This window comes from Lacerta agilis, chromosome 5, assembly GCF_009819535.1.
Source record: "Lacerta agilis isolate rLacAgi1 chromosome 5, rLacAgi1.pri, whole genome shotgun sequence".
Lineage (NCBI taxonomy): Eukaryota > Metazoa > Chordata > Lepidosauria > Squamata > Lacertidae > Lacerta > Lacerta agilis.
The window spans coordinates 72,122,455-72,145,389 of NC_046316.1; the positions used below are offsets into that span (position 1 = coordinate 72,122,455).

At 42.0% G+C, this 22,935-nt stretch overlaps 1 protein-coding gene across 1 annotated transcript; it reads left to right on the forward strand.

Annotated features, from left to right (window-relative positions):
* The first annotated feature begins 1,330 nt into the window (after positions 1–1,330).
* On the forward strand, positions 1,331–19,735 carry LOC117047357 (mast cell carboxypeptidase A-like). Its single transcript, XM_033150410.1, has 12 exons — positions 1,331–1,830; positions 5,363–5,548; positions 5,849–5,924; positions 10,073–10,197; positions 11,923–12,019; positions 12,649–12,750; positions 13,348–13,449; positions 14,467–14,577; positions 16,437–16,527; positions 16,965–17,167; positions 17,839–17,923; positions 19,479–19,735. Exons 2-12 carry the CDS (start codon positions 5,478–5,480, stop codon positions 19,664–19,666), a joined length of 1,251 nt encoding a protein of 416 aa, XP_033006301.1. The 5' UTR covers positions 1,331–1,830; positions 5,363–5,477; the 3' UTR covers positions 19,667–19,735.
* Positions 19,736–22,935: the final 3,200 nt, after the last annotated feature.

The window sequence follows — 22,935 nt, forward strand, 5'->3', positions numbered from 1 at the left end:
GAGGTCAGTCTGCCCAAACCTGTGGTCCTCTGTGTTTGACGTTAGAATATATGAGAGGAAACCTGCCCAACCACTTCCTTTGTTAAGGTGGTGATATTGGTTGGCCAGTGAAACACTGTCATGTACTTGAGATTACATGAGCTACATAGAGACAAATGGGTGGGCCTTTTCCCACTTCACCTGACTGGATGCGACATCATCCTTAGAAAACAATAGGTGGGGAACCTGGAACACTAATGAGGAAGCAAGATCTGTTGGAGTGTTAATGCTGTGAGCCCCTATACTCAGGTTGTATATCTGTGTAGATATGTATTGCGTCCCCAGTTAATTCAAGCATATGGATCTAATTTTCACCACTATGGCCGCTTCTGCTCTCCATGAAATTTAAAATGTCTGAAAGTCCTCAAAAAGTCTGTGTTTCTGGTAACCTCTTGCAGATACTGTACAATTTGTACAAAGAATGGCTGGATCTAGACACATCGAAAAAGCGTTTCAGAAAAACGTGTTGTAAACTTCATAATGGGAAATCACGTTGGCGAAAGACGGGACTCCACAGTGCCATCTGGTGTCATCATCATCATAACAAACAACAACAACAACAATTTATTATTTGTACCCCGTCCATCTGGCTGGGTTTCCCCAGCCACTCTGGGTGGCTCCCAACAGAATATTAAAAACACGATAAAACATCAAACATTAAAAACTTTCCTAAACAGGGCTGCCTTCAGATGTCTTCTAAAAGTCAGATAGTTGTTTATTTCCTTGACATCTGTTGGGAGGGCATTCCACAGGGCAGGCACCACTACCAAGAAGGCCCTCACCCTGGTTCCCTGTAACCTCACTTCTCGCAGTGAGGGAACCACCAGGATGCCTTCAGAGCTGGACCTCATTGAACGATGGGGGTGGAGAAGATCCTTCAGGTATGTGTGTGTGTATAGATAGATAGATATGTCATAGTGTTATAACACATATAAAGTGCTTTTTCTTTACTAATGTAGCTGAATCCAATGGCAGCCAGGGGGAGAGCTGAATAGATGCAAGTGACTATTTGCCAAATGATATTGGCAACTACATAGCCACTTGATAAGGTGGTCATTTTGTAACTTCCTGGCAAATACTTCCCCAGGTTTCTGATTTACTGTGGAAGTGCGGTGGGATTTTCCTCACCAATTTGGCTGGTGATACAGACCACAAGCCTACAAAATGGTTTTGCTCACTTGATAAATTACTGTCCATCTATATTCCGCTAGCTGTTGGAGCTTCTTGAGGATTAGCAATGGATGATCACTTAGAATGTTGCTTAGGCATTCCTTGGTTGCTATGACACCCAAGTATATGTGTACCAATTTAAAGAGAAATTGCCTTTTTACATTCTTCCTGCACAGACCAAAAACTTTCACATTAAAAATCCAAACGGAATTAATTTCCTGATGGGATTTAACATATCTCAGGCTGGGATGGAGACAACTCAGAACAAAGCATGAGGGTTCTTGGGCTGCACAGTTCCTCTCATTCTTATCTTGACTTCCTGGGAGATTGGTTTCAACTACATTCTTTGTGAAGATACCTAAAGAGGAGAAACGTGAGATAAGAGAGCCACAGGGCATCTGCTCAGATCCACAAAAAGGTTCCCTCTTTGCAGGATGTTTAACTGATAGGGTTGAGCCTATGCCTAATGACTGAAGGAAAGCAACAGAAGTAGGAAGAGAAAAGAGAAAGACAGAAAATATATGCAAGGGATTTGAACCTGTACTCATCACCATCCTCATTCTCATAGGATGCAGCCAGACATCATCTTTATCACATCATCATAGCAAAACTGTGGTAAATGTAAGTAAACATGCCTATTTTAGGTGGGCGTTGGATACTGAGAGTATGGCTACAAATCCTTAGTTGTTTGATTGGTTAGATTAAGTGATTGTTAAAACCTCTTGATCCACTAATCCAATATGGCTACCAGGCACACTTCAAGGCCCTAAACAACTTGAGACCAAGGTATCTAAGGGATTGCCTTGCCCGCAATATCACTGCCAAGCAGCTGTGCTCTTCAGATGGGGCACTGCTGAGAGTAGCTTTTGATCCTGAGGTTCACTCAGCCTGCCCTAGAAACCAGACTTTTAGAATTGCAGATTCAGCTCTCAATTACTATCCGAAATCAGACACGTGCCTAGCCTGATGGTGTTTAGGCACCTGGTGATGTTTAGGCACCTATTGAAGCCATTTTGGTTTAGGAAGGCTTTCCCTGAGGTGTAATTCAAGACATCTGTGGAAGTTCCGTTTATATTTGAGGACATGGTTTTACTGCTTTTAGAGTTTGTATAGATGGCTTTGTTGTTTTAGAGCATTCTTCATTTTATTTTGTTGTTCTTGGAGCTTGTGTTGCTGCCTTTTGTTCCGTTTTTACTGTGAATACCATTTCCAATGGCTTTATGTCATGGAGCGGTCAATAGAGTTGGTTAATAAAATAAATCTTTGAATGAATCTTTAAAAGAGCTCACCAGTAGCCAGGGAAGGTCTTAAAAAATGTTTTGTATTATTTTTTAAGTCAATGTCATTTTTTAAAACACACACACACACCTGTGCCATTCTGCAAGTGCAGAGCTTCCCTTTCCCCCAACTGAAAGTGCCCCCAAAGGAAAGCCCTGAGCTGGCCTGGAATCTATTAGATCCTTCCTGAGCCACCTCATTGCTGTTACATGACTGCATTCAGTCATGGCTGGGGAGACCCAGCCAGATGGGCGGGGTACAAATAATAAATTATTATTATTAAATTATTATTCAGGCCATTTAGGGGCAGTTCTTACTTTTAAAAAAAACACAATTCATTTAAATTCATTTAGAACAACAGATGGGTGCACCTTCACCCCCCAAAAATAGAAAATGCATAATCAAAAGAGCATTTTTTAAAAAACAATCCAGGGTTGCTACTTTCTGGCTTTCCTTTGATTTTTCCCGAATATTCCTATATGCCATATCTCTGGGTTTTCCCGGACACTTTGCCAATTCAGTGAAAATCCACCCAGACCCCATTTTGCTGAGTGATTCCCACATGTATGGCAGCCCTAAAAAAAAAAACCATAAGTTTGCTAATGCATATGTATAGACACACATTTAGAAATAAATATTATCATTTATATAGAAATAGTGAGGAAGGTTGTAAGAGGGTGCCCTGTTTGCCTGCTCAGCATGCTATCCAAGTGTTAACCAGACTTGGACCAGGCAGCCTTTCAAATAGAAGACACCCCTCTTTAAAGTAGGACAAGGGACCACATGAACTTGGTGGAGCCCTTTGAAGGGGAAAGTTGTAATAGATGAAAGAAGGGTAGTTTCTGCAGTAACCACAAACCGTTCGGAGAAAGTGTCGGTTAGAAAATATATTGGTAAGCGGGCTGATAACAACAGCAAAAAAAATGAAGGAACAGATAGGGAGATATTTGATTATGTGGAAAAGAAAGGAAATGAGACTAAAGATAAAACCTAATCTTGAATGTACCTAAAATGAAAAGCTCACCATAGGGTCAAGACATGCCTGGAGGCTGCCTCCCAATGAGCAAAAGGCAAAACAGCAAAGAAGAATTGCTTGCTTTTCTTGTGTCCTAAAAATATTGCATTCTCGAGGAAGGTACCATTAAAATCCAAAGTGAATGGGGGCCCAGGGGTTATCATGGGAAGCAGGAAAGAGGCAATGAAATAGGGATTCATGAAGACTGGGCTTCTCTTGGCACCGGGGGTGTGGGCAAGCAAAGGATGGCTTCTCACATGCATTTGACAAAGTTTTAAGCATAAAACCAGGCTTGGGATATGTCCTCAGGAAAGACAAGCATGCTTTTCTGTCCATCCCCTCCAATGCTCAGAGCTGGAAGTGCAGCAAAGCTGCACCTTGCAGAATTTGACCACCTGTCTGCTCTTCATTGAAGAGGAAGGAGATGTGATATCCTCCTGCCCTCCCCGCCATTTGTTTGATTTTTTTTAAAAAAAAAAAAACAACAACCCTGTAATTAAACATTAGGTGTGCTCCCAAAATAATCCAGGGCTGGGTTGGTGGAACCTAGGTTGACCCAGGGAAGGTTGATCTGAGAAGTGGCTCCTCAGATCAGGGCCAAAGGGCAGATAAGGGGGCTGTGCACACTAGTGTGATACCTTGGTTCTCAAACTTAATCTGTTTCGGAAGTCCGTTCCAAAACCAAAGCGTTCCAAAACCAAGGTTCGCTTTCCTATAGAAAGTAATGCAAAATGGATTAATCCGTTCCAGACTTTTGAAAACAACCCCTAAAACAGCAATTTAGCATGAATTTCACTATCTAACAAGACCACTGAGGCATAAAATGAAAGCAATAAACAATGTACTGCAGTCGCACAATCAATCAGTCAGTAGCTGAACTGGGTTCCACACAGTCACAAAAACAAAACAAAAAGAGCCAAATAAACAAAAACGCAAAATAAACAGCAAAGACAGACAGACCTCAGTGTAACACTCAAATCAGAAGCTCAACACTCAAAACAGAGCACGTTCGGCTTCCGAAAAAAGTTCGCAAACTGGAACGCTTACTTCCGGGTTTGCCGTGTTTGGGTTCCAAGTTGTTTGAGTACCAAGGCGTTTGAGAACCAAGGTACCACTGTACTAGCTAGTGCTGCCTGTCAGCTTCCTCTCTTTCATCTCAATCTTTCCCTTAGAACTCAGCATTATTTGGCTCTGTCTGTCATTGGCTATGACTCCACCTACTGTTGGTCTCCCAGCCTTCCATCCTTCCAGTGTCAATGGACACCAGCTACCACTGAATAAAACCCTCTTTCTGGTTGCCATCCAGGAGATAGGCCTGAAATAGGCCCAGGTTGATGTAAGTAGGCCTATAGGCATTCCTTAGTGGACTGAGTGAGAAGACTCTCAAATGTCAGTAGGGCTTCTCCTAAGTATCATAAACCCATATCGAGGCCAATTGAATTAAACTACAGTGGTGCCTCAGGTTAAGAACTTAATTCGTTCTGGAGGTCTGTTCTTAAGCTGAAACTGTTCTTAACCTGAAGCACCACTTTAGCTAATGGGACCTCCCACTGCCACTGCACCACCAGAGCACAATTTCTGTTCTTATCCTGAAGCAAAGTTCTTAACCTGAAGCGTTATTTCTGGGTTAGCGGAGTATGTAACCTGAAGCGTATGTAACCTGAAGCGTATGTAACCTGAGGTATCACTGTATACCCCTGAATTCCACATTAGGTTTTTCCCCCCATTCAAATTATGTACAGAAACATCACAGTTGGATGTAGCATCTCATGTTCACCACAGCGGTTTCTGGGAGGGTCACTCCAACAATGAATTTGAAGGCACTAACAGGAGTTGTGCTTGCATTAATTACAAACATAGGCATAACAACAGAAACCTCTTATCATCCCATGAATGCCCCCTGAGGAAGTCAGCTGATCTCACCAAGCAGAGGAATAAATATGACAGGCATTGATTGCTGCAGAGGAAAGGAAACATGAAGTCCCTGTTGGCTTTGGGCTTGATTGCCACTGCTTTTGCTATCACTTGTCCTCGGCGTTTTGACAGGTATTTATCATTTATTTATTTATATCATTCAATTTATAAACGGCTTGATTGCAAAAAGCAAAAAAAAAAAAAAACCCAACAACAACCTGAAAGTGGTTTACAAAAATGCAAAATAAAATAATGACATCATTTAAAAAAAAAACTTTAAAACATCTATTTGACACTTTCAAGAAATAAAATCAATCAGAATCTAAAACCAGATTAAAGGACATGTCAACATTCTACATGCCTGGACGAAAGCAGAAGTTCTTTCAATTAATCCTGACATGCTCCTCACTCCTTGACTTGTATATCCTGCAGTGCAAAGGTGTTCCGTGTGAAGCCTCAGAATGAAAAGCAAGTGAGCTTCTTGAAATCCTTGGCAAGCAAAATACAGGTAAGATATTTTTACAGCTTGGATCCCCGCCCCCTTTGTGTTTAGTGTTGGGTTGTTGAATATCCTGTAAGAATGAGCAAGACGTTGTTGTTGTTGTTGTTGTTGTTAAGAAAAGGGAAATCAACCTCGAGTGGAATTCAAATAATGCATCCTTTTCAGTTCACTGATTTCCACTTGTGCAATGGGATTTCCTTCCTCCTCTGCTCTTCCTGCATGTGCCCCATGCGCTCCCCAAATCTATTCCAATTGCTGAAGAAGCAAAGTCTGTGGCTTAGCTATGCACTGTTTGGTGTGGGAATATGCTCCGACACCTCCCGCGTGCAGCCGCTATCTTCCCGATCTTGTGCTGCCGCGCACGGAGGAGAGAAAGAAGATCCGGCTGGGATCACGGAGCTGGAGTTAAGTTCCCTCCGCTCCAGGAAAAGCGCGCCAGGAAGCCCTCTGAATAACGGTCCCTTGAGCTGTTTCCCGCCCGGAAGGGCTTGTTATGCTTAAAGGTTATTGGTTGTTGTTATGCTTACGTTATTGCACAAATTGTTAATAAATAGCCCCTGCCTCCATGAGAGGAAGGGAGAGCTCACTCGCTACCATTGAGTGCACTGCAAGCTTCAGACTGCAGTCCTTTTATTTTCGGCCACCTTCTGCTGCTTCGGCCGCCCTTGCTGCTTTAACTGCCTTTCGCTTCTTCAGCCCTGAACCTCCTACCATCTCTCCAAAACCTCACCACCTTCTGGAATTGTTGGAGCAGGTTACTCCAACAGTTTGGTACTTCCTGTTGTTGGTCGAAAATCTCCTACTGTTAAGTTGTGGGTGGACACAGCAGACGATACAGTGATTTCCAAGCAGCTCTTGTTTATTCTCAGGCTGGAACAGAATTGAGCTTGAAGGGCTCAGCAACCTGCTTATATAGAACTCAGCTACAAAGCAACAGTAACAACTTTCCGCAGTTAACCAATCCCTGAACGTCACTTTACAATCCTTCTTTTGCATATGCGGACCTGAGTGAAAACTGCAGCAGAATGAACTATATACACACACCCCTAGTGGCCTAGGGTGAGAACTTCAATACATAACACCTACCATCCAGCTTCATTAGATGACTCCAGATTCTAGTATTATGAGAGAGGGAGAAGCTATTCTCCCTATACACTTAATTTTACACACCCCTCCTTGCTCACCTTTTTGCAAGCCCCAAACCTTGTAGTCTTTCTTGATAGGAGAATTGCTCCAACCCCCTTGATCATTTTGGTTGCTCTTCTTTGCAACTTTTCCAGATTTTTGTTGCGGTGTGGTAAAGTCTCTGGGGTTGCACCAGGGAGACGTCTGGCTGGGTGTGTCTTGTGAAGAAGACAAGAGAGGCCGCCAAACACTCACATGGCATAGCATGAAATTCCTCAAAAGGCCTGTGCATTAGGGATTGGGGAGCAATTCAGTTCAGTTTGCATTTTAACGTGAACAAAACAATATGCAGAACCGAAACCTGGGTATCCTTTGAAATTTCCATGTCTCCCAGTTTTGCAGTGCTGTTCACCAACAAAAACTGTGTACTAAATATATTAAAGAAAGTGTGCGTATATATGCATCTATTGGTGAAAATAACATGCAAAATGGATTATATTAGGCAAGAATTGTATACAAAAAAACTGTATATTAGAAGAAATGCCCAAACGGTGATGATTTGTTTTTGTTTGTTTTTTTAAATGCAAAGTGATGCAAAAATGTGGCAAAATGAATTTAAGATTGAAAAATTAGAAATCGAGAGAGCCCCAAACTGACAGATTCATCCCTACTGTACATAGAGCTCTCCCCATATACACCTGCATGATCCTAGGATCCTGATCAAACTTTCAGGAATCCTGCAAAAGCTACAGCCCTCAGACATGTGAACAAAGCTTACACTTCTACATGCATAGGGAACTGCCATCAGCCAAGTATGTGGAAAACAGCAGAGTAGTGGAACCTCACACCTGGCCCTGCTCAAATACACACATGCACATTTGGTGCAGACCAGGGATAAGCAACCTAAGGTCCGTGGGCCAGATGCGGCCCAATCGCCTTCTCAATCCGGCCTGCAGACGGTCCAGGAATCAGCGTGTTTTTGCATGAGTAGAATGTGTGCTTTTATTTAAAATGCATCTTTGGGTTATTTGTGGGGCATAGGAATTCGTTCATTTTTTATTTCAAAATATATTCCGGCCCCCCACAAGGTCTGAGGGATGGTGAACCGGCCCACGGCTGAAAAAGGTTGCTGACCCCCGGTGCAGACACTGAAAACAAGTGGCTAGGGATCTGGTTCTCTTCTCTTCATTCCTCTTGAAAGGGTAAAGAAGAATGTTGTCAATCTCAAAAAAGGCATTCATTTACCGCAAAGGCCATAACACGCCATTTTGAAGGCATTATCTTTTCATACAAAAATTTCTCAAAAGAGATTCAGAGCCCAGCATATCTCCGTGGAGACCACAGGGGAGAAATGGCCCACACTTGCAAAGCCATTCGACACATATAGTGGTAAAATAGCTGTTTGTTGACTTTAGGCCAATTTGCTGCACTCGCCTTACCTCTGGCCAAAGTGCTTTGCTAGACAAATGTAAACATGTCTTAAAAGCTTTGACATTTTAATAGGACTTTCTTCAAAAACGTTGTATGATTTCAATGTTTTTTGTTCCCTTGCAAGTGAAGGCCTTTAAACATGCTTTGCTAGTTGTGAACCAAATAAGAACGGAAAAACACCCAAAACATAATTACCCTAGTCTAGTTACAGGTGGGTAGCCGTGTTGGTCTGCCATAGTCGAAACAAAATAGAAAATTCTTTCCAGTAGCACCTTAGAGACCAACTGAGTTTGTTCTTGGTATGAGCTTTCGTGTGCATGCACACTTCTTCAGATACACACTTCTTTAGTTACCCTAGTCTAGTGATGTGAGGTGAGAATATTCTCAGAGAATATTCTCTGCTAGAAAATTCTCTGGAGAATATTCTCCACAAACTATAAATGCTATGTCATCTACACAGCTGCTTTAAATGTACACACCTCATTAATCGAGATCATTCTCGAGAATTTAACATCACTACCCTAGTCTAACCTCATCACTAGGTGACATTTCCCTCCATCCCTTCCCTACCAAGGGATTATTTTGAGGCATGGCTCAGCCCTAGCACACAAGTTTTCAATACTAGTTTTTCATTCCAAGAAAACACAGGTTGGCATATAAATCTATTTTGATGTGTCTTCCTTGTAAATGCAAAACAAATCTTTTAGCTGCAGCCTGTGCTTTTTCCAGACACTGTTCCTTTGTAGGATAGTACTTTCCTTTGGGAACATAATGGCACTTCTCCTCTGCAGCAGATAGGAGAAACCATTAAACTCCAGCTTCAGAGGGAATCACTGTCCAAACCAGGGGTCCTCAAACTAAGGCCCACGGGCCGGGTATGGCCAATGCGAGCCAATTATCCGACCCCCGCTGCCCACCACCACCGCACTCTATTACTGTTGCGGCGTGGCGTGGCTGCCCATCTCCAGGTCGGTGCGGCACCAGAAATAGTTTATGCACATGCGCAAGCATCATTTCCGGTGCACTTCTGGCGCGGCACCAGAAATAGCTTGTGCACATGTGCAAGTGTCATTTCCGGTGCACTTCCAGGTCTGTGGATGCCCATGCGCATGCGCACAAGCTATTTCCGGCACCGCGCCGCTCCAGAAGTGCACCGGAAATGACGCTTGCGCATGTGCACAAGCTATTTCCGGTGCTGCGCCGTGCCAGAAGTGCACTGGAAAAGCGAGCGTGCGTGTGTATGGTTATGCACTCCCCCGCCCTCTGGCCCGTCACACAATCGGTGCCGGAGGAACCGGCCCAAAGCCAGGTAAGTTTGCCAACCCCTGGTCCAAACCCTTTGGTAATGTGGTAATGGATGGACCCAGGAAAAGAAGGTATTCCTGCAACAATAACAGTAATCCAAATTAGAAAATTTAAAGTTATTCTATGATTTGGCTGCAAATAAAAGATTACTGATCTTTCAGGTCCATCAAACAAGCTTAATATGGCCAGTTTTAAGATGCTGGGGCATTTTACTTTGTAAAGCTATAGATTTCTTCAAAAACTACATCCATGTTGACTTCCGTCTTGACTCCTTGACATTTCTTCCTGTGCAGATCGACTTTTGGTATCCAGACTCGGCATCACATATAGTCAACCAAATGGAAGTGAATTTCCTTGTCCGTGCTGAACAGTCCGATACTGCCAAGACTCTCCTGGAGCAAAACGGCCTACATTATGAGTAGGTGATACTTAAATATTTGTCATATCTGGTTGCTAGCCACTTGGAAAACTGTGTAGAATCTAGCAAGCTCTTATGTTCTTAAGAGCCAATGGAGTATCTATGGCACAAATATCTATGGAAGTCAATAGTAGTCTTATCAATGCAAAGATAATGGCAGGATTATCTGTGTACATATCCACACTGCACACTTAAACTGGTTTAATGGTCATTCTCAGGGGATCCCTGACACCCAAGGTACTGGGGAATCTTCACCAAGTCACAATTCCCAGGGTTTTTTTGTCAATTAAAGTGACATTTAAGTTACCGTATTTTTCGCTCCATAAGACGCACTTTTTTCCTCCTAAAAAGTAAGGGAAAATATCTGTGTGTCTTATGGAGCGAATGGTGGTCCCTGGAGCTGAATTGCCCAGGGGCCAAAAGAGGATCATGCTTTTTATTTTACAAAGAGAAAAGGGGGTGTTGAAAGGACCCCGCTCAGCAGCTGATCAGCAAGAGATCAGGAGAGAGATAAGAGTCCCCGGCTCCCTTTCAGCCCCGCCCTCCTTTGTTGAATGTGCTGCAGAGGGAGGTTGTTTGTTTCCCCAGCTACATGTGACTGGCTGATTAGATTATCTGTCTGGAAACTGTAGAAAAGGCTTCCTTTCCTTTAGAAGCTGCAGAAATGTGAGTTGAACCCCATAAAAACAGAGCTTTTCCTCTTTGCTTTCCCCATTGCAAAAAACTGCAAAACTTTTAGCTGATCCTCAAAAAAACAGGGTTTTTCCCTTTGCAAAAAAAAGCTGCAAAACTTTTAGCTGATCTTCAAAAAAACCAGGGCTTTTCCCTTTGCAAAAAAAGCTGCAAAACTTTTAGCTGATCCTCAAAAAAGCCAGGGCTTTTTCCTTTGCAAAAAAATCTGCAAAACTTTTAGCTGATCCTCAAAAAAACAAGACTTTTAGAGGAGGAAAACCAGAAAAATATTTTTTTTTCTTGTTTCCTCCTCTAAAAACGAGGTGTGCCCTATGGTCCAGTGCGCCGTATGGAGCGAAAAATATGGTATACAGTGGTGCCCCACTAGACGAATGCCTCGCTAGACGAAAAGTATAAGTATGCAGTTGTCCTAATATGCCCTTGGAGTTCTCATTTCTGAGTAGAATTTGACCTACAGGTGAGGCAACACATTATTATTTTTCTTCTTCTTCTTCCTTAATTAGTTAATGAATCATAGCCCCAAGACAGCAGATGTTCTTAGTTTTGTTCTGCTGTTAGAAAAGCTTCACTGCTGCTTGTATCAGATAAACCAGGCATGTCCAACTTTCAAGAGACTGAGATCTACTCCCACTATTAAAAAAAAACTGGCAGTGATCTGCCAAAGTTGTTGAGCATTTTTTTAGGAAATCAAAGTTCAAAGTTGTGGGGCTTCGTAGGGAGGGTGAGGGTCCAGCAATCTACCGCGATCTAACACAGGCACAGCGCAATCTACCAGTAGATCATCTACCAGTTGGACATCACTGAGATATACCATGTGTTCTCTGAATCATATTGGATGAACCATGTGCTTTAACAGAACTGCTCCAGATAAAGTCAGTTGTGACTAAAATGACATTGAAGCCAATGTAGAAAGTTTGTCACACAACACTCTCAATGGAATGGGAGTCATGACCAATGTATAAAACTTACATATTGAATTGATCCTGTGCATGACAGTACATGATTTTGCTTGTGGTGTTTTGCATCATGCAGGATTTTATTTCAAAACCTACAAGAAGAGATTGACAAGCAACTTGAAAGGAATTCTCTCGACAGCTACAGTTACACGAAATATAATGAATGGCACAAGGTACAGGATGCATTTGATGACCTCAAAGGGAAGTATTCTGTAGCAAGGACTGGGGACACAACTACATTAGTAAAATAAATAAATAAATAAATAAAAAACAAAAAACGCAGCACTTTGAATGCATTATAAACATGCAACACCAGATGGTGCTGGAGAGCAAAAACAATTCTTTGCAATTTTACATAGCGGGTTTTTTTTTATTTTGTTACAATGATTTAATTTCTGACTTATTTATAGTGTTTTTTTCTGTATTTAGCTGCACCCCTGGTCTTACTTTGTGTTGCACTTGGGTATTAGCATCATCATCATTATTCCAAGTATAGCCTGCTATTCATCATGTGATCTCAAGGCAGGTTACATAAAAACAGCAATTAAAAACACACTGTATATCAAATACAAAATATAAAACAACAACTAAAAATTAACAGAGCATTGATGAACAAGTAACTCATAAAGGACCTGGGGTTCAGACACCCCTGTGCTGGAAAGTATGAGACCACTGCTACTGTCCGTCCATATTTTAGTCATCTGGTGTCACAAACTTCAGTTCCAATTAAAAAGGAATCATCTGTGCATCACTATCATTTAATCTGCTGCTAGCTGAACAATTTTTATTTTATTTTATTCAGATTTCTGCTTGGACTGCCAGAATTGCAGAAAAGAAGCCAAAGTTGATTTCCCGCCTTCAGATTGGAAAAACTTTTGAAAATCGGCCCATGTACATCCTTCAGGTATGAAGCTCTTTCCAGACCAATATTCAAAGAATGGGAAAGATACTCAGGAGCAGGGGTGGGGAATCTTCAGCCCTCCAAGTGTTTCTGGACTACATGTCCTATCCGCCGCCCCACCCCCCACCCCAGCCAGCATGGTGAATAGTCAAGGCTGATGGGACTTGTAGTCCAACAACATCTGGAGGGACAAAGGTTCCCCAGCCTTCCTCCAGGATATCCTATTACTTCAATGAGAAAAACTAAAAGACTTGCATCCAAATCCTATGCAAGTCTCCCCATCGTAGGTTTTACAGGGCTCAGCTGGGCTTATTTTTTGAGGAAGAGGAAGTGTTCGTAAGATTGTATCCCTGGAAGCTATAAAGGTTTGCTACACAGTTGCAGCATTGTTTAAAAGCGAAAATCCATTTCTGAAAGGTTCTTGGAAAGGAACTGACACATCTGTGTAGTTAAACACACACACACACACACACACACACACACACACACACAAAGAAACATACATACATACATACATACATACATACATACATACATACTGTATATATGTACCAGCAGCTTACAAATTGCTCCTAACCATGGGAACTGTTTCAAAAGCAGGTTGGGAAACAAAACGGCAGCAAAAAGGCCATCTTCATGGACTGTGGAATTCATGCAAGAGAGTGGATTTCACCTGCATTTTGCCAGTGGTTTGTGAAAGAGGTTAGTTAACAATCAGTCCTATTTACCGGTACCTGCAATGTCTTAGCGGCTGAACCTCAGAAAGTTTCCTTTAGTATGCAACACCTCCCAACAGCGATAATCAGTTCCAGCCTTATCAATGTCACAGCGGGAGACACAGGTGGGGGGGGGAAATCAAAGGCTCCTTTCTGCCAGCAAACAAATTGTGAATGTGCTCCAGTCTGGTTTAACAAAACATGGCATAGGCCACTTCCAGACTGTCACTATTTTGCAGGTGAGATTCAATCACATACAGTGGTACCTTGGTTTACAACCATAATCCGTTCCAGAGGTCCATTTGTAAACCAAAACAGGTTGTAACCCAAGGCACGCTTTCACCAATAGGGCCTCAAAAAAAAAATGTTCATAATCCAAAAAAGAGGGGGGGTTGTAATCCAAAAAAAGTTTGCAAACCGGGACACATATTTCCGGGTTTGACATGTTTGTAATCCAAAACGTATGCAAACCACGCTGTTTGTAAACTAAGGTACCACTGTATCAGCAAGTTTAGGCTGTGCAATTAAAGTGGATTTGGCAACAAACCCCCAACCCCTGCAAAATCAGACTTTTTATAGTAAGTATAGTGATGGGAAGACTGCATTGCAAAGTGTGGGATAACTATTGCTAAAAGTTATTGCTTTGCAAACCAAGTGGAATGAAGACCCAATAAATAGCAAATATTGCATATTCTTTCCAGACCTTTGTGCAAACAAATCAGGATGAATGCTCAATAAACAAGTGATCTGGAAACAATCGTAGATATGAAGTTAACACTTTGCTTTTGGGGTTGTTCTAGAAAAGTGATCCGCGATGATTAGGATGTAGATAAGATTCTGCAGAGAATCTGTTGTAATGCAGTACGAAGAGCTGCAATGACAATCCTATGCACACTTATCTGGGACTTAGGCCCACTGTGGAGAGTGAGACTTACTCCTGAGTAAGTACACATAGAATTGCATTGAGTCAAACTGACTTCTAAGCCTTTGAATGTATCACCAGGCCATCAGGACTTACGGAAAGGACAAGACTATGACAAATCTGCTGGACAACATGAAATTCTACATCCTTCCAGTACTCAACATAGATGGCTATATCTGGAGTTGGACTTCGGTACTGTACACATCTTCCTGCTTGCAAAAGCTACTTTTAGCAACTTAAATCTTCACTCTGGATTGATGTACAATGAAACGGGGATATTTGTGTGCTCTTATGGGTTGGTACGGGACGCTGGTGGCGCTGTGGGTTAACCCACAGAGCCTAGGGCTTGCTGATCAGAAGGTTGGCGGTTCAAATCCCTGTGACGGGGTGAGCTCCCGTTGCTCGGTCCCAGCTCCTGCCCACCTAGCAGTTCAAAAGCACGTCAAAGTGCAAGTAGATGAATAGGTACCGCTCCGGCGGGAAGGTAAATGGCATTTCCGTGCGCTTCTCTGATTCGCCAGAAGCGGCTTTGTCATGCTGGCCACATGACCCGGAAGCTGTACGCCGGCTCCCTCAGCCAGTAATGTGAGATGAGCACCACAACCCCAGAGTCAGACACGACTGGACCTAATGGTCAGGGATCCCTTTACCTTTACCTTTATGGGTTGGTACAGTGAAGACAGTTTGAGGAGGGCAAACAAGATATAATGAAGTCCATACCTGCTCAAGAGTGACTGTCCTAATTCTGACCCCATGTGCACTAGACACTCAAAGCAATATCACACCACCTTGAATCAAAGGAACTGTAGTTTGTTAAGGGGGCTGAGAGTTGTCAGGAGACTCTGATTTCCCTCACTTAGTTGCAATTCCAACAGAGCTCTGGTAAGAAACAGGATTGTTATACCACCTGGGGAGGTTGTCCCAGCTCCCAAACTATAGTTCTCGTAATTCTGTATAGTGCAGATGGGCCCCCTCAGGGCACAAAGATCTGTAGCTCCTTTTCAAGGTCAGTTTACTGCTCATGAGCTCCAGGTGGCTACCAGTTAGCAGATTTTGAGCAAATCAGGAAGCCAGACAGACATTAATGAAGAAGGAACCAGAACATAGAAGTACTAAGGGTTAAACAGGGAACTCTCCTGACTCTTTCCTCCACTCTGCTTCAGATATTATGAATTCCATACAGAGATCAGCCAAACCTGGGTCTGTTTCTCTGCATGTACCTCAGTTGACTCCATTTACCATGTACCTGTTATGAAACATCCCGGGGGAGCAAGTTGTGAGACTGACCCCCAGGGTGGGACGAAGCCTCTGTGCACTCCTGTCTACAGGAGTCCAGGGGCACATTAGTAATATGTGATTGTTCCCAGCTTCAAGAACAACACACAAAAGCCATTAAGGCTAAAACTACTTTATTGTAGATAAATTGCAGAGTATGTCTCTGCATGCCAGCTCAGAGAGTCAGAGCTGTGCAAAATACGTCCAGCATCTCTTGAGCCAGAACTGAAAGTAAAAAGTACAACAGTACAGTAAAAACATCACATGTGTGGAAAAGCTGGTATGACCAGTGGCTTTCCCACAGGATGAAAACATGACTCATAGTCATGTGACCTCGCTGCTGAGGCTTCTTGCAGCTCGGCTTGTAATAATATCACAACAGTACCAACCAGACTCTGAAGTTGCTTCTTCCTAGCATATGCATCTTATTTGCTTGATGATGTGTGATTGTCACATGAAATGATGTACACCTCTCCTTCATGCTGTGGTTTACCTACACTAAAATGCCTTCTTTGTAGGGAATTCATAACAATTGGAGCAGCACATGTTCACACGAGAAGCCTGAGAGACGGAATGTACAATGAGAGGATCATAATGTCAAACACAAATTCATTTATTGCGTTATTTTTGATTGCACTGTCTTCCTAGTTTTAAATATGAAAGCCTTCGTATGGGGGCTTTGTGCTCAAAATCAATTTAATCTGTTGATCATTTGTTAATGGGTTGGGGGGGATCCATATATCAGTCTGAAGTCCCTAAATTGTTTTGTTGGCCAGGATCGCTGTTGGAGAAAGAATCGCTCTAATGTAACCAGCAATAAATGCATTGGTGTTGACCTCAACAGAAACTTTGATGCTGCATGGGGTAGTAAGTATTCTTTCTTTTTTAACACACACACACACACACACACACTTGCAACTAAAGCTTTGAATTTTCTTTTTCTTTTTTGCAACCATTGCAGATTTTATTAAGAAAACTTGTTTTAAGACACTATGACAGGCACAATTTAATATAACTCTGAAGCCACACTATGTGTGGACATTACTTCCTCCCCTCTCAATTTAATATTTTGGTTTCTAAGACATCTTGGCATTGGCAGGGGGGCATATTTTGTACAGCAAATATAAATTAACATGACATCCTTCTTAGCTTTGTTAAATTAGTTTTGTTAAATCAAATGAACATGCTACATCAATTCTTCATCCATTTTGGACTGGAGGAAAATTTTCAATTCAAACATTTTCAGGAAAACCTATATTGACCTTCTGTAGCTAATTGAAAGTAAGTGTTCTTGTCACCAACAGCTGTGGATGCTTCCAAAGATCCATGTACTGAAAATTTTTGTGGACCGTCAGCAGAGTCAGAACCAGAAACGAAAGCAGTTGCAGCATTCATCCGCAGCCATCTTTCTTCAATCAAAGCCTATCTGTCGATTCATTCCTACTCTCAGATGATATTGTTCCCTTATGGCTATACTTTCAACAAGGCACCCAACCATGAAGAACTGGTAATATCTTCTCTAACCTGGCACTCTCCAGAAGTTTTGGACAGCCTTAGTATGACTGAGTTGATGGGAATTATAGTTCAAAAATATCTAAAAGACACCAGGCTGGGGGGTGGGGGGGGGGTCCATATTAGAACAATACCTGCATTAGGCCAACCAAATATGTAACAAAATAATGTTCAAGCTTCTGAGTTCTCCGCAACTATTTATTTAGATTGTAACCGAAGCAAGTTGGGGGTGGGGGGAAGGAGGAAACTTTTGAATATGGTTCAGTTAGGTATACTGTATCTTTTGGATTGAACCTAAGGCTGTTGGGGGGAGAGAACACACAATGGTTGATCCTCCCATGTTCCATCTTGATAGAATTACCATTAACTCTGAGTCTAGTGTGCTCCCACAGCTGGTGTTTGAAGCTGTGTGAACATGACATTAGCCCCGCATTTCCTATATATTCTGTAGTTCCTTGAGAAATGCTGCTGTTTGATGTGCATTCCATCAAACCGGCTTCCATCAGATTTGAAGACATACTGTAAACCACATTCACTTTGCAGTTTTATGGGTTCATATGGGAAAAGTAAGAAAACATCAATTTCTGCCCCCATTTCCATTTTTGTCAGAATATTCCACCACCACAAATGGCTTGTTTTGTTTTGTTTTGTTTTGTTTTAAACCAGAATGAACTCGCAAAGAACGCTTCCCAAGTTATAGCCAGCCTGTATGGTAAAAAATACAAGTATGGGACATCAGCGCTGACAATCTGTAAGTACCGGTATTTGAAATGCACTCATGAAGATGTCACTGCATCTCTCTGTAAACATAACACATTTGGAATCAAAACAAAATATAAAATCCAAAAAATCAAAAAATCCTTCCAGTAGCACCGTAGAGACCAACTAAGTTTGTTCTTGGTATGAGCTTTCATGTGCATGCACACTTCTTCAGATACACTGAAACAGAAGTCACCAGACCCTTATATATAGTGAGAGGGTGAGGAGGGCTATTACTCGGAAGGGTGGTGGGAATGGGTGATTGGCTGATAGGTGTGGAAAACCTGTTGACGACTCTTAATGGCTGAAATTGGTCTTACAGGGAAAGGCAAGGGGTGAGATGGCTAAAGATAGCTTTGTCATGTATAATGTGATAAGAATCCAATGTCTTTGTTCAGACCAGGTTTCTCCGTGGTTTGGTGATTAGTTGCAATTCAGCCACTTCTCTTTCTAGTCTATTTCTGAAATTCCTTTGTATTAAGACAGCTACTTTGAGATCTTGTATAGAATGTCCTGGGATATTGAAGTGTTCTCCTACTGGTTTCTCTGTCTTGTGATTCCTGATATCAGATTTATGTCCATTTATCCTTTGGCATAGGGTTTGGCCTTTTTGTCCAATATAGAGAGCTGAAGGGCACTGTTGGCATTTGATTGCATACACAAGCATTTGGAATCGTTGTGTTTAGGACTGCAAGGGCTTCCTTCACTACACATGTGAAAGAAAAATAGAAACTGTGGCATGCAGATGTAGTGCTGGAAAAAGTGCCACCTACAGAATTCCTTCCTGTCATGCACCATAGGAGCCCCACCACCACACAAGGTTGTGTTCTCCTAACAACATCAGTGTAGAAAAGGCTTCCACCTATCAATTCAGTTCTGGGCTTCTCTGTTCCTAATAAGATCCTGGCTAAACCAGCTGAGGGATGATTCTGTTATACTGAAATTTTGCTCCTCACAAATAAATAAGTTGCCCTGATCCCAGGCAGCCAAGGAGGGGAGGCCTAGAGGCCCTTTTAGACTGTGTGAAGAAAGGATGCGTATAAATGGAGTATTCTAAGCTCTACCCCTGACTGACATGTTGGGTTATGAAGTAGAGGTGGAATAGAAAATCAATTCCATTTGCATTTTAATGTGAAACTACCGAATTCACTATCCTTCACAATTTGCACTTTTCCAGATTTTGCAAGACAGTTCTTCAACCAAGTAATGTTGACCCCCAAAAAAGAAGTGTCTGTTAAGGCAAAGTGTGAATAAAATTGCAATACTTGTGAAAATAGCATGCAAAAATGTGCAATATAAAGGCTTTATGTGTTGCAGTCATCAAGTGTTGAGCATGCATGTGTGAATGGACCTTTGGTCAAGGCTTAATTTGATTCTGCGCTCACCAGAGGTCATCCTCTAAACCTATTTTGAATGCCATTGAGAAGTCCTAAGAAACAAGATGAAATAATAAACAAGCAGCAATAACATTTTCCTCTATTTATTTTTTCTTGCCGTGTTCTCTGTAGCAGACTAGCGGCAATTAATTTTGTTGTCCTGTTTTGCAGATCCTTCCTCTGGTTGTTCTGATGACTGGGCTTACAATCAGGGTATCAAATATTCCTTCACCTTTGAGCTTCGTGATAAGGGCAAATATGGGTTCTTCCTTCCTGAATCTGAGATCAAGCCAACTTGCCAAGAGATTATGCTGGCAGTCAAGTTGATGGCCAGTCATATCCTCAGCCGGACAATGTAATGAGGACTACTGCTTTATGGCGTATTGCAGAGCTTTGGAAAGTAATAAATCAGCACGTTTACAGACAAAGGATTCAGGGTGTCATTATTAGCATTGAATAGGAGACCAGGGGTCCCTGGGCTGGGGACAGCAAACTATCTACCAGTAACTAGGCCTCTTCCAGGTTCAAGCATAGCAGCAGCTTCTTAGAAACCCACTAGTAAATCCCACAATCGGCCTTCCACTCCTACAAATTTAGGGAACAATTTGGCTGGCAAAGGAGGGCAGCGGAAATGTCCTCATGTGCATCATGTTCCTGAGACAGTGAAAATGTGTAGTGTCATCCACCTTCAGAGTCACATCAGAAAGATTCAAGTATTCCTCTATAAATACAAATGTTTGCTTGCGGAACAGCCATCACTTGATAGTAAAGCAATTGTTTTGCATGCAGAAGGTCCCCGGTTCATTCCTTGATATCTCCAGGCAGGAGAGACTCTCTGCCTGAAATCCTGGACAGCTGCTGCCAGCCAGTGAAGGCAATACTGCGCTCGTTGAACCAATGTACCTACTTATTTGCTTTCATCAAAATACAGTATGTATATATTACTCTTCATCAAAAATGGATTCCATGGCAATCTGCAATAGTAGATAGATAGATAGATAGATAGATAGATAGATAGATAGATAGATAGATAGATATGCAACCCCACCATAAACATGGGATCCTAACCTTAGGGATCCATGCATGAAATGAAAACTGGGATCCCTGATGTATATGTTTCCTGACTATGGGTTTGCTCACTTAGTGTCTCAAATGGCATGCAGGTAATCTCAGACCCATTGAGTTAGACTTGCCATACATCAGGAAAATTCCCGACATGTCCTGGTTTTCGGAAACAGCAGCTTTAACATCACTATTTTAACAATTTGGGTTAAAAAGCTCAATAGCTTTGCGGGTGTTGCAAGTTAAGATTCCTTAGATTGGAATCTCACCAAACTATTGTATCATAGAATCTTGTAAAGATAAATAAGAGTTTAGGATTTATCCATTTTCATTGCATGAAATTATATTAGAGGTCTATTGAAATCCTGTTTTTGTTAATTCACATTTTTTTAAAAAATGAATAGTATAATTTTTTTTAAAAAAAAAACAAACAAACTTGTATTTCCAAACATTCAGTCCATCAGTAATTTAACTCTTCTCTTCTCCAAACCATTTAACCCTTCCTCAAAGAACTAGAGCTGCCTCTTAAATATCCTTCCACCCTCTGAGGATCTCAATCCCATAGAAGACAAAGTCTTGATTTATCAAAGTACTCAGTCAGAATGCTAGCATTTCACATTAAACCAGCAGAGGGCATTAACACATCAGAGTGATGCTCTGACTAGGAAAAAAAATATCGGGGGGGGGGGGAGCATTAATCTCATGGCAAGCTGTCTATGGCTAAGCATCAGGATATGCAGAATGGCCTTTTCAGAAAGTGTGGATTAGGTATGTTTGTCTTTAAATGTGAGCTGCATCAAATTCAGAGAGAGAGAGAGAGAGAGAGAGAGAGAGAGAGAGAGAGATCCTTTCTTTTTCTGAAAAAGACAGAGGAAAGACTTTCAAATCAAACCTCAATAAACTCCACTGTTGTAAAAAAAAAGTTTTCTCTGGGCCCATGTCTGATACTAGAAGTAAGGCAGGCAGGGTGTGGTGCAGAGTCTATTCTGATATGTTCAACAGATACTTGCAACTTAAGAATTTACACCAGGCATTTCTTAGACTATAATACCATTCCCATGGTGCTGGAGGAGACTCGAGAGTCCCATGGACTGCAAGATCAAACCTATGCATTCTTAAGGAAATCAGCCCTGAGTGCTCACTGGAAGGACAGATCCTGAAGTTGAGGCTGCAACACTTTGGCCACCTCGTGAGGAGAGAAGACTCCCTGGAAAAGACCCTGATGTTGGGAAAGATTGAGGGCACAAGGAGAAGGGGACATCAGAGGACTAGATGGTTGGACAGTGTTCTCTAAGCTACGAACATGAGTCTGACCAAACTGCAGGAGGCAGTGGAAGACAGGAGTGCCTGGCGTGCTCTGGTCCATGGGGTCACGAAGAGTCGGACATGACTAAATGACTAGACAACAAAAACCATTACCATCCAATGAAGTGATAAAGCAGATCAACAAGGTGAGACTGGTACCCAGGAGTTATTTACAACACTACAGAGTAGACCTAGAAGAGAAAAAGCACTCCGTTATATTATCAATAATCCACAGCCCATCCTGGACAATGGTATGCTACTTCCCTCTCATAGGCTTTGAGTGGTAGGCCTGTCTTTGCTTACAGACACCTACTTGGTAGCAACAGCTGGTCACCTAATAGTGGCACAAAGGCAGACTCTTTCTGCAACAAACCCAGATGCCAACTCTGTCCCCATATCTACTAGGCAACACTATTAGAGGAACTAGTAATGTCAGCCCCAACACCAAGGATTCCTTCACCAGCTCATCTTCCACTATCTGCAAGATGTTTTATCATCCACCAGCTATGCCCTTCCACATTATACATAGGACAAACAGGTCAGTCTCCACACAAAAGATTAAACACACCACCAATGTGGTGTAGTGGTTAAGAGTGGTAGACTCGTAATCTGGTGAACCGGGTTCGCGTCCCCACTCCTCCACATGCAGCTGCTGGGTGACTTTGGGCTAGTCACACTTCTCTGAAGTATCTCAGCCCCACTCACCCCACAGAGTGTTTGTTGTGGGGGAGGAAGGGAAAGGAGATTGTTAGCCACTTTGAGACTCCTTAGGGTAGTGATAAAGTGGGATATCAAATCCAAACTTCTTCTTCTAATCTTCTAAATCAATGGGATAACATTTCAGCCTCTGAAGACTGCTGCTGATCTTAAGGTGGCCGTTCTTGAACAAGGGAACTTCAAAGAGAGACTCCAGCTTGAAATGACTCAGTAATAAGGTATAAAGTTCAGTTCTATCATCTGCGACCTCAATCACGATAAGATCCTTTTATCACACTGCATATAGACTCTCAATGCCTGGGTGTTTGTGATACTACTTTTGGAATGTGAATGCCACTTAAAAAAAATTTTTTTTACATGCATTTAACCTTTAACATAATTATCACAGTCAGGATTATTTATTTATCTATCATCTATATCTATCTATCTATCTATCTATCTCTATTTTATTCCCCTGTGACCTCACTGCTTTTAATCTTGCCCCCACTACCATACAAACACGTGATATTGCAACTTTGGATAACCATGCATATGATGAAATGAG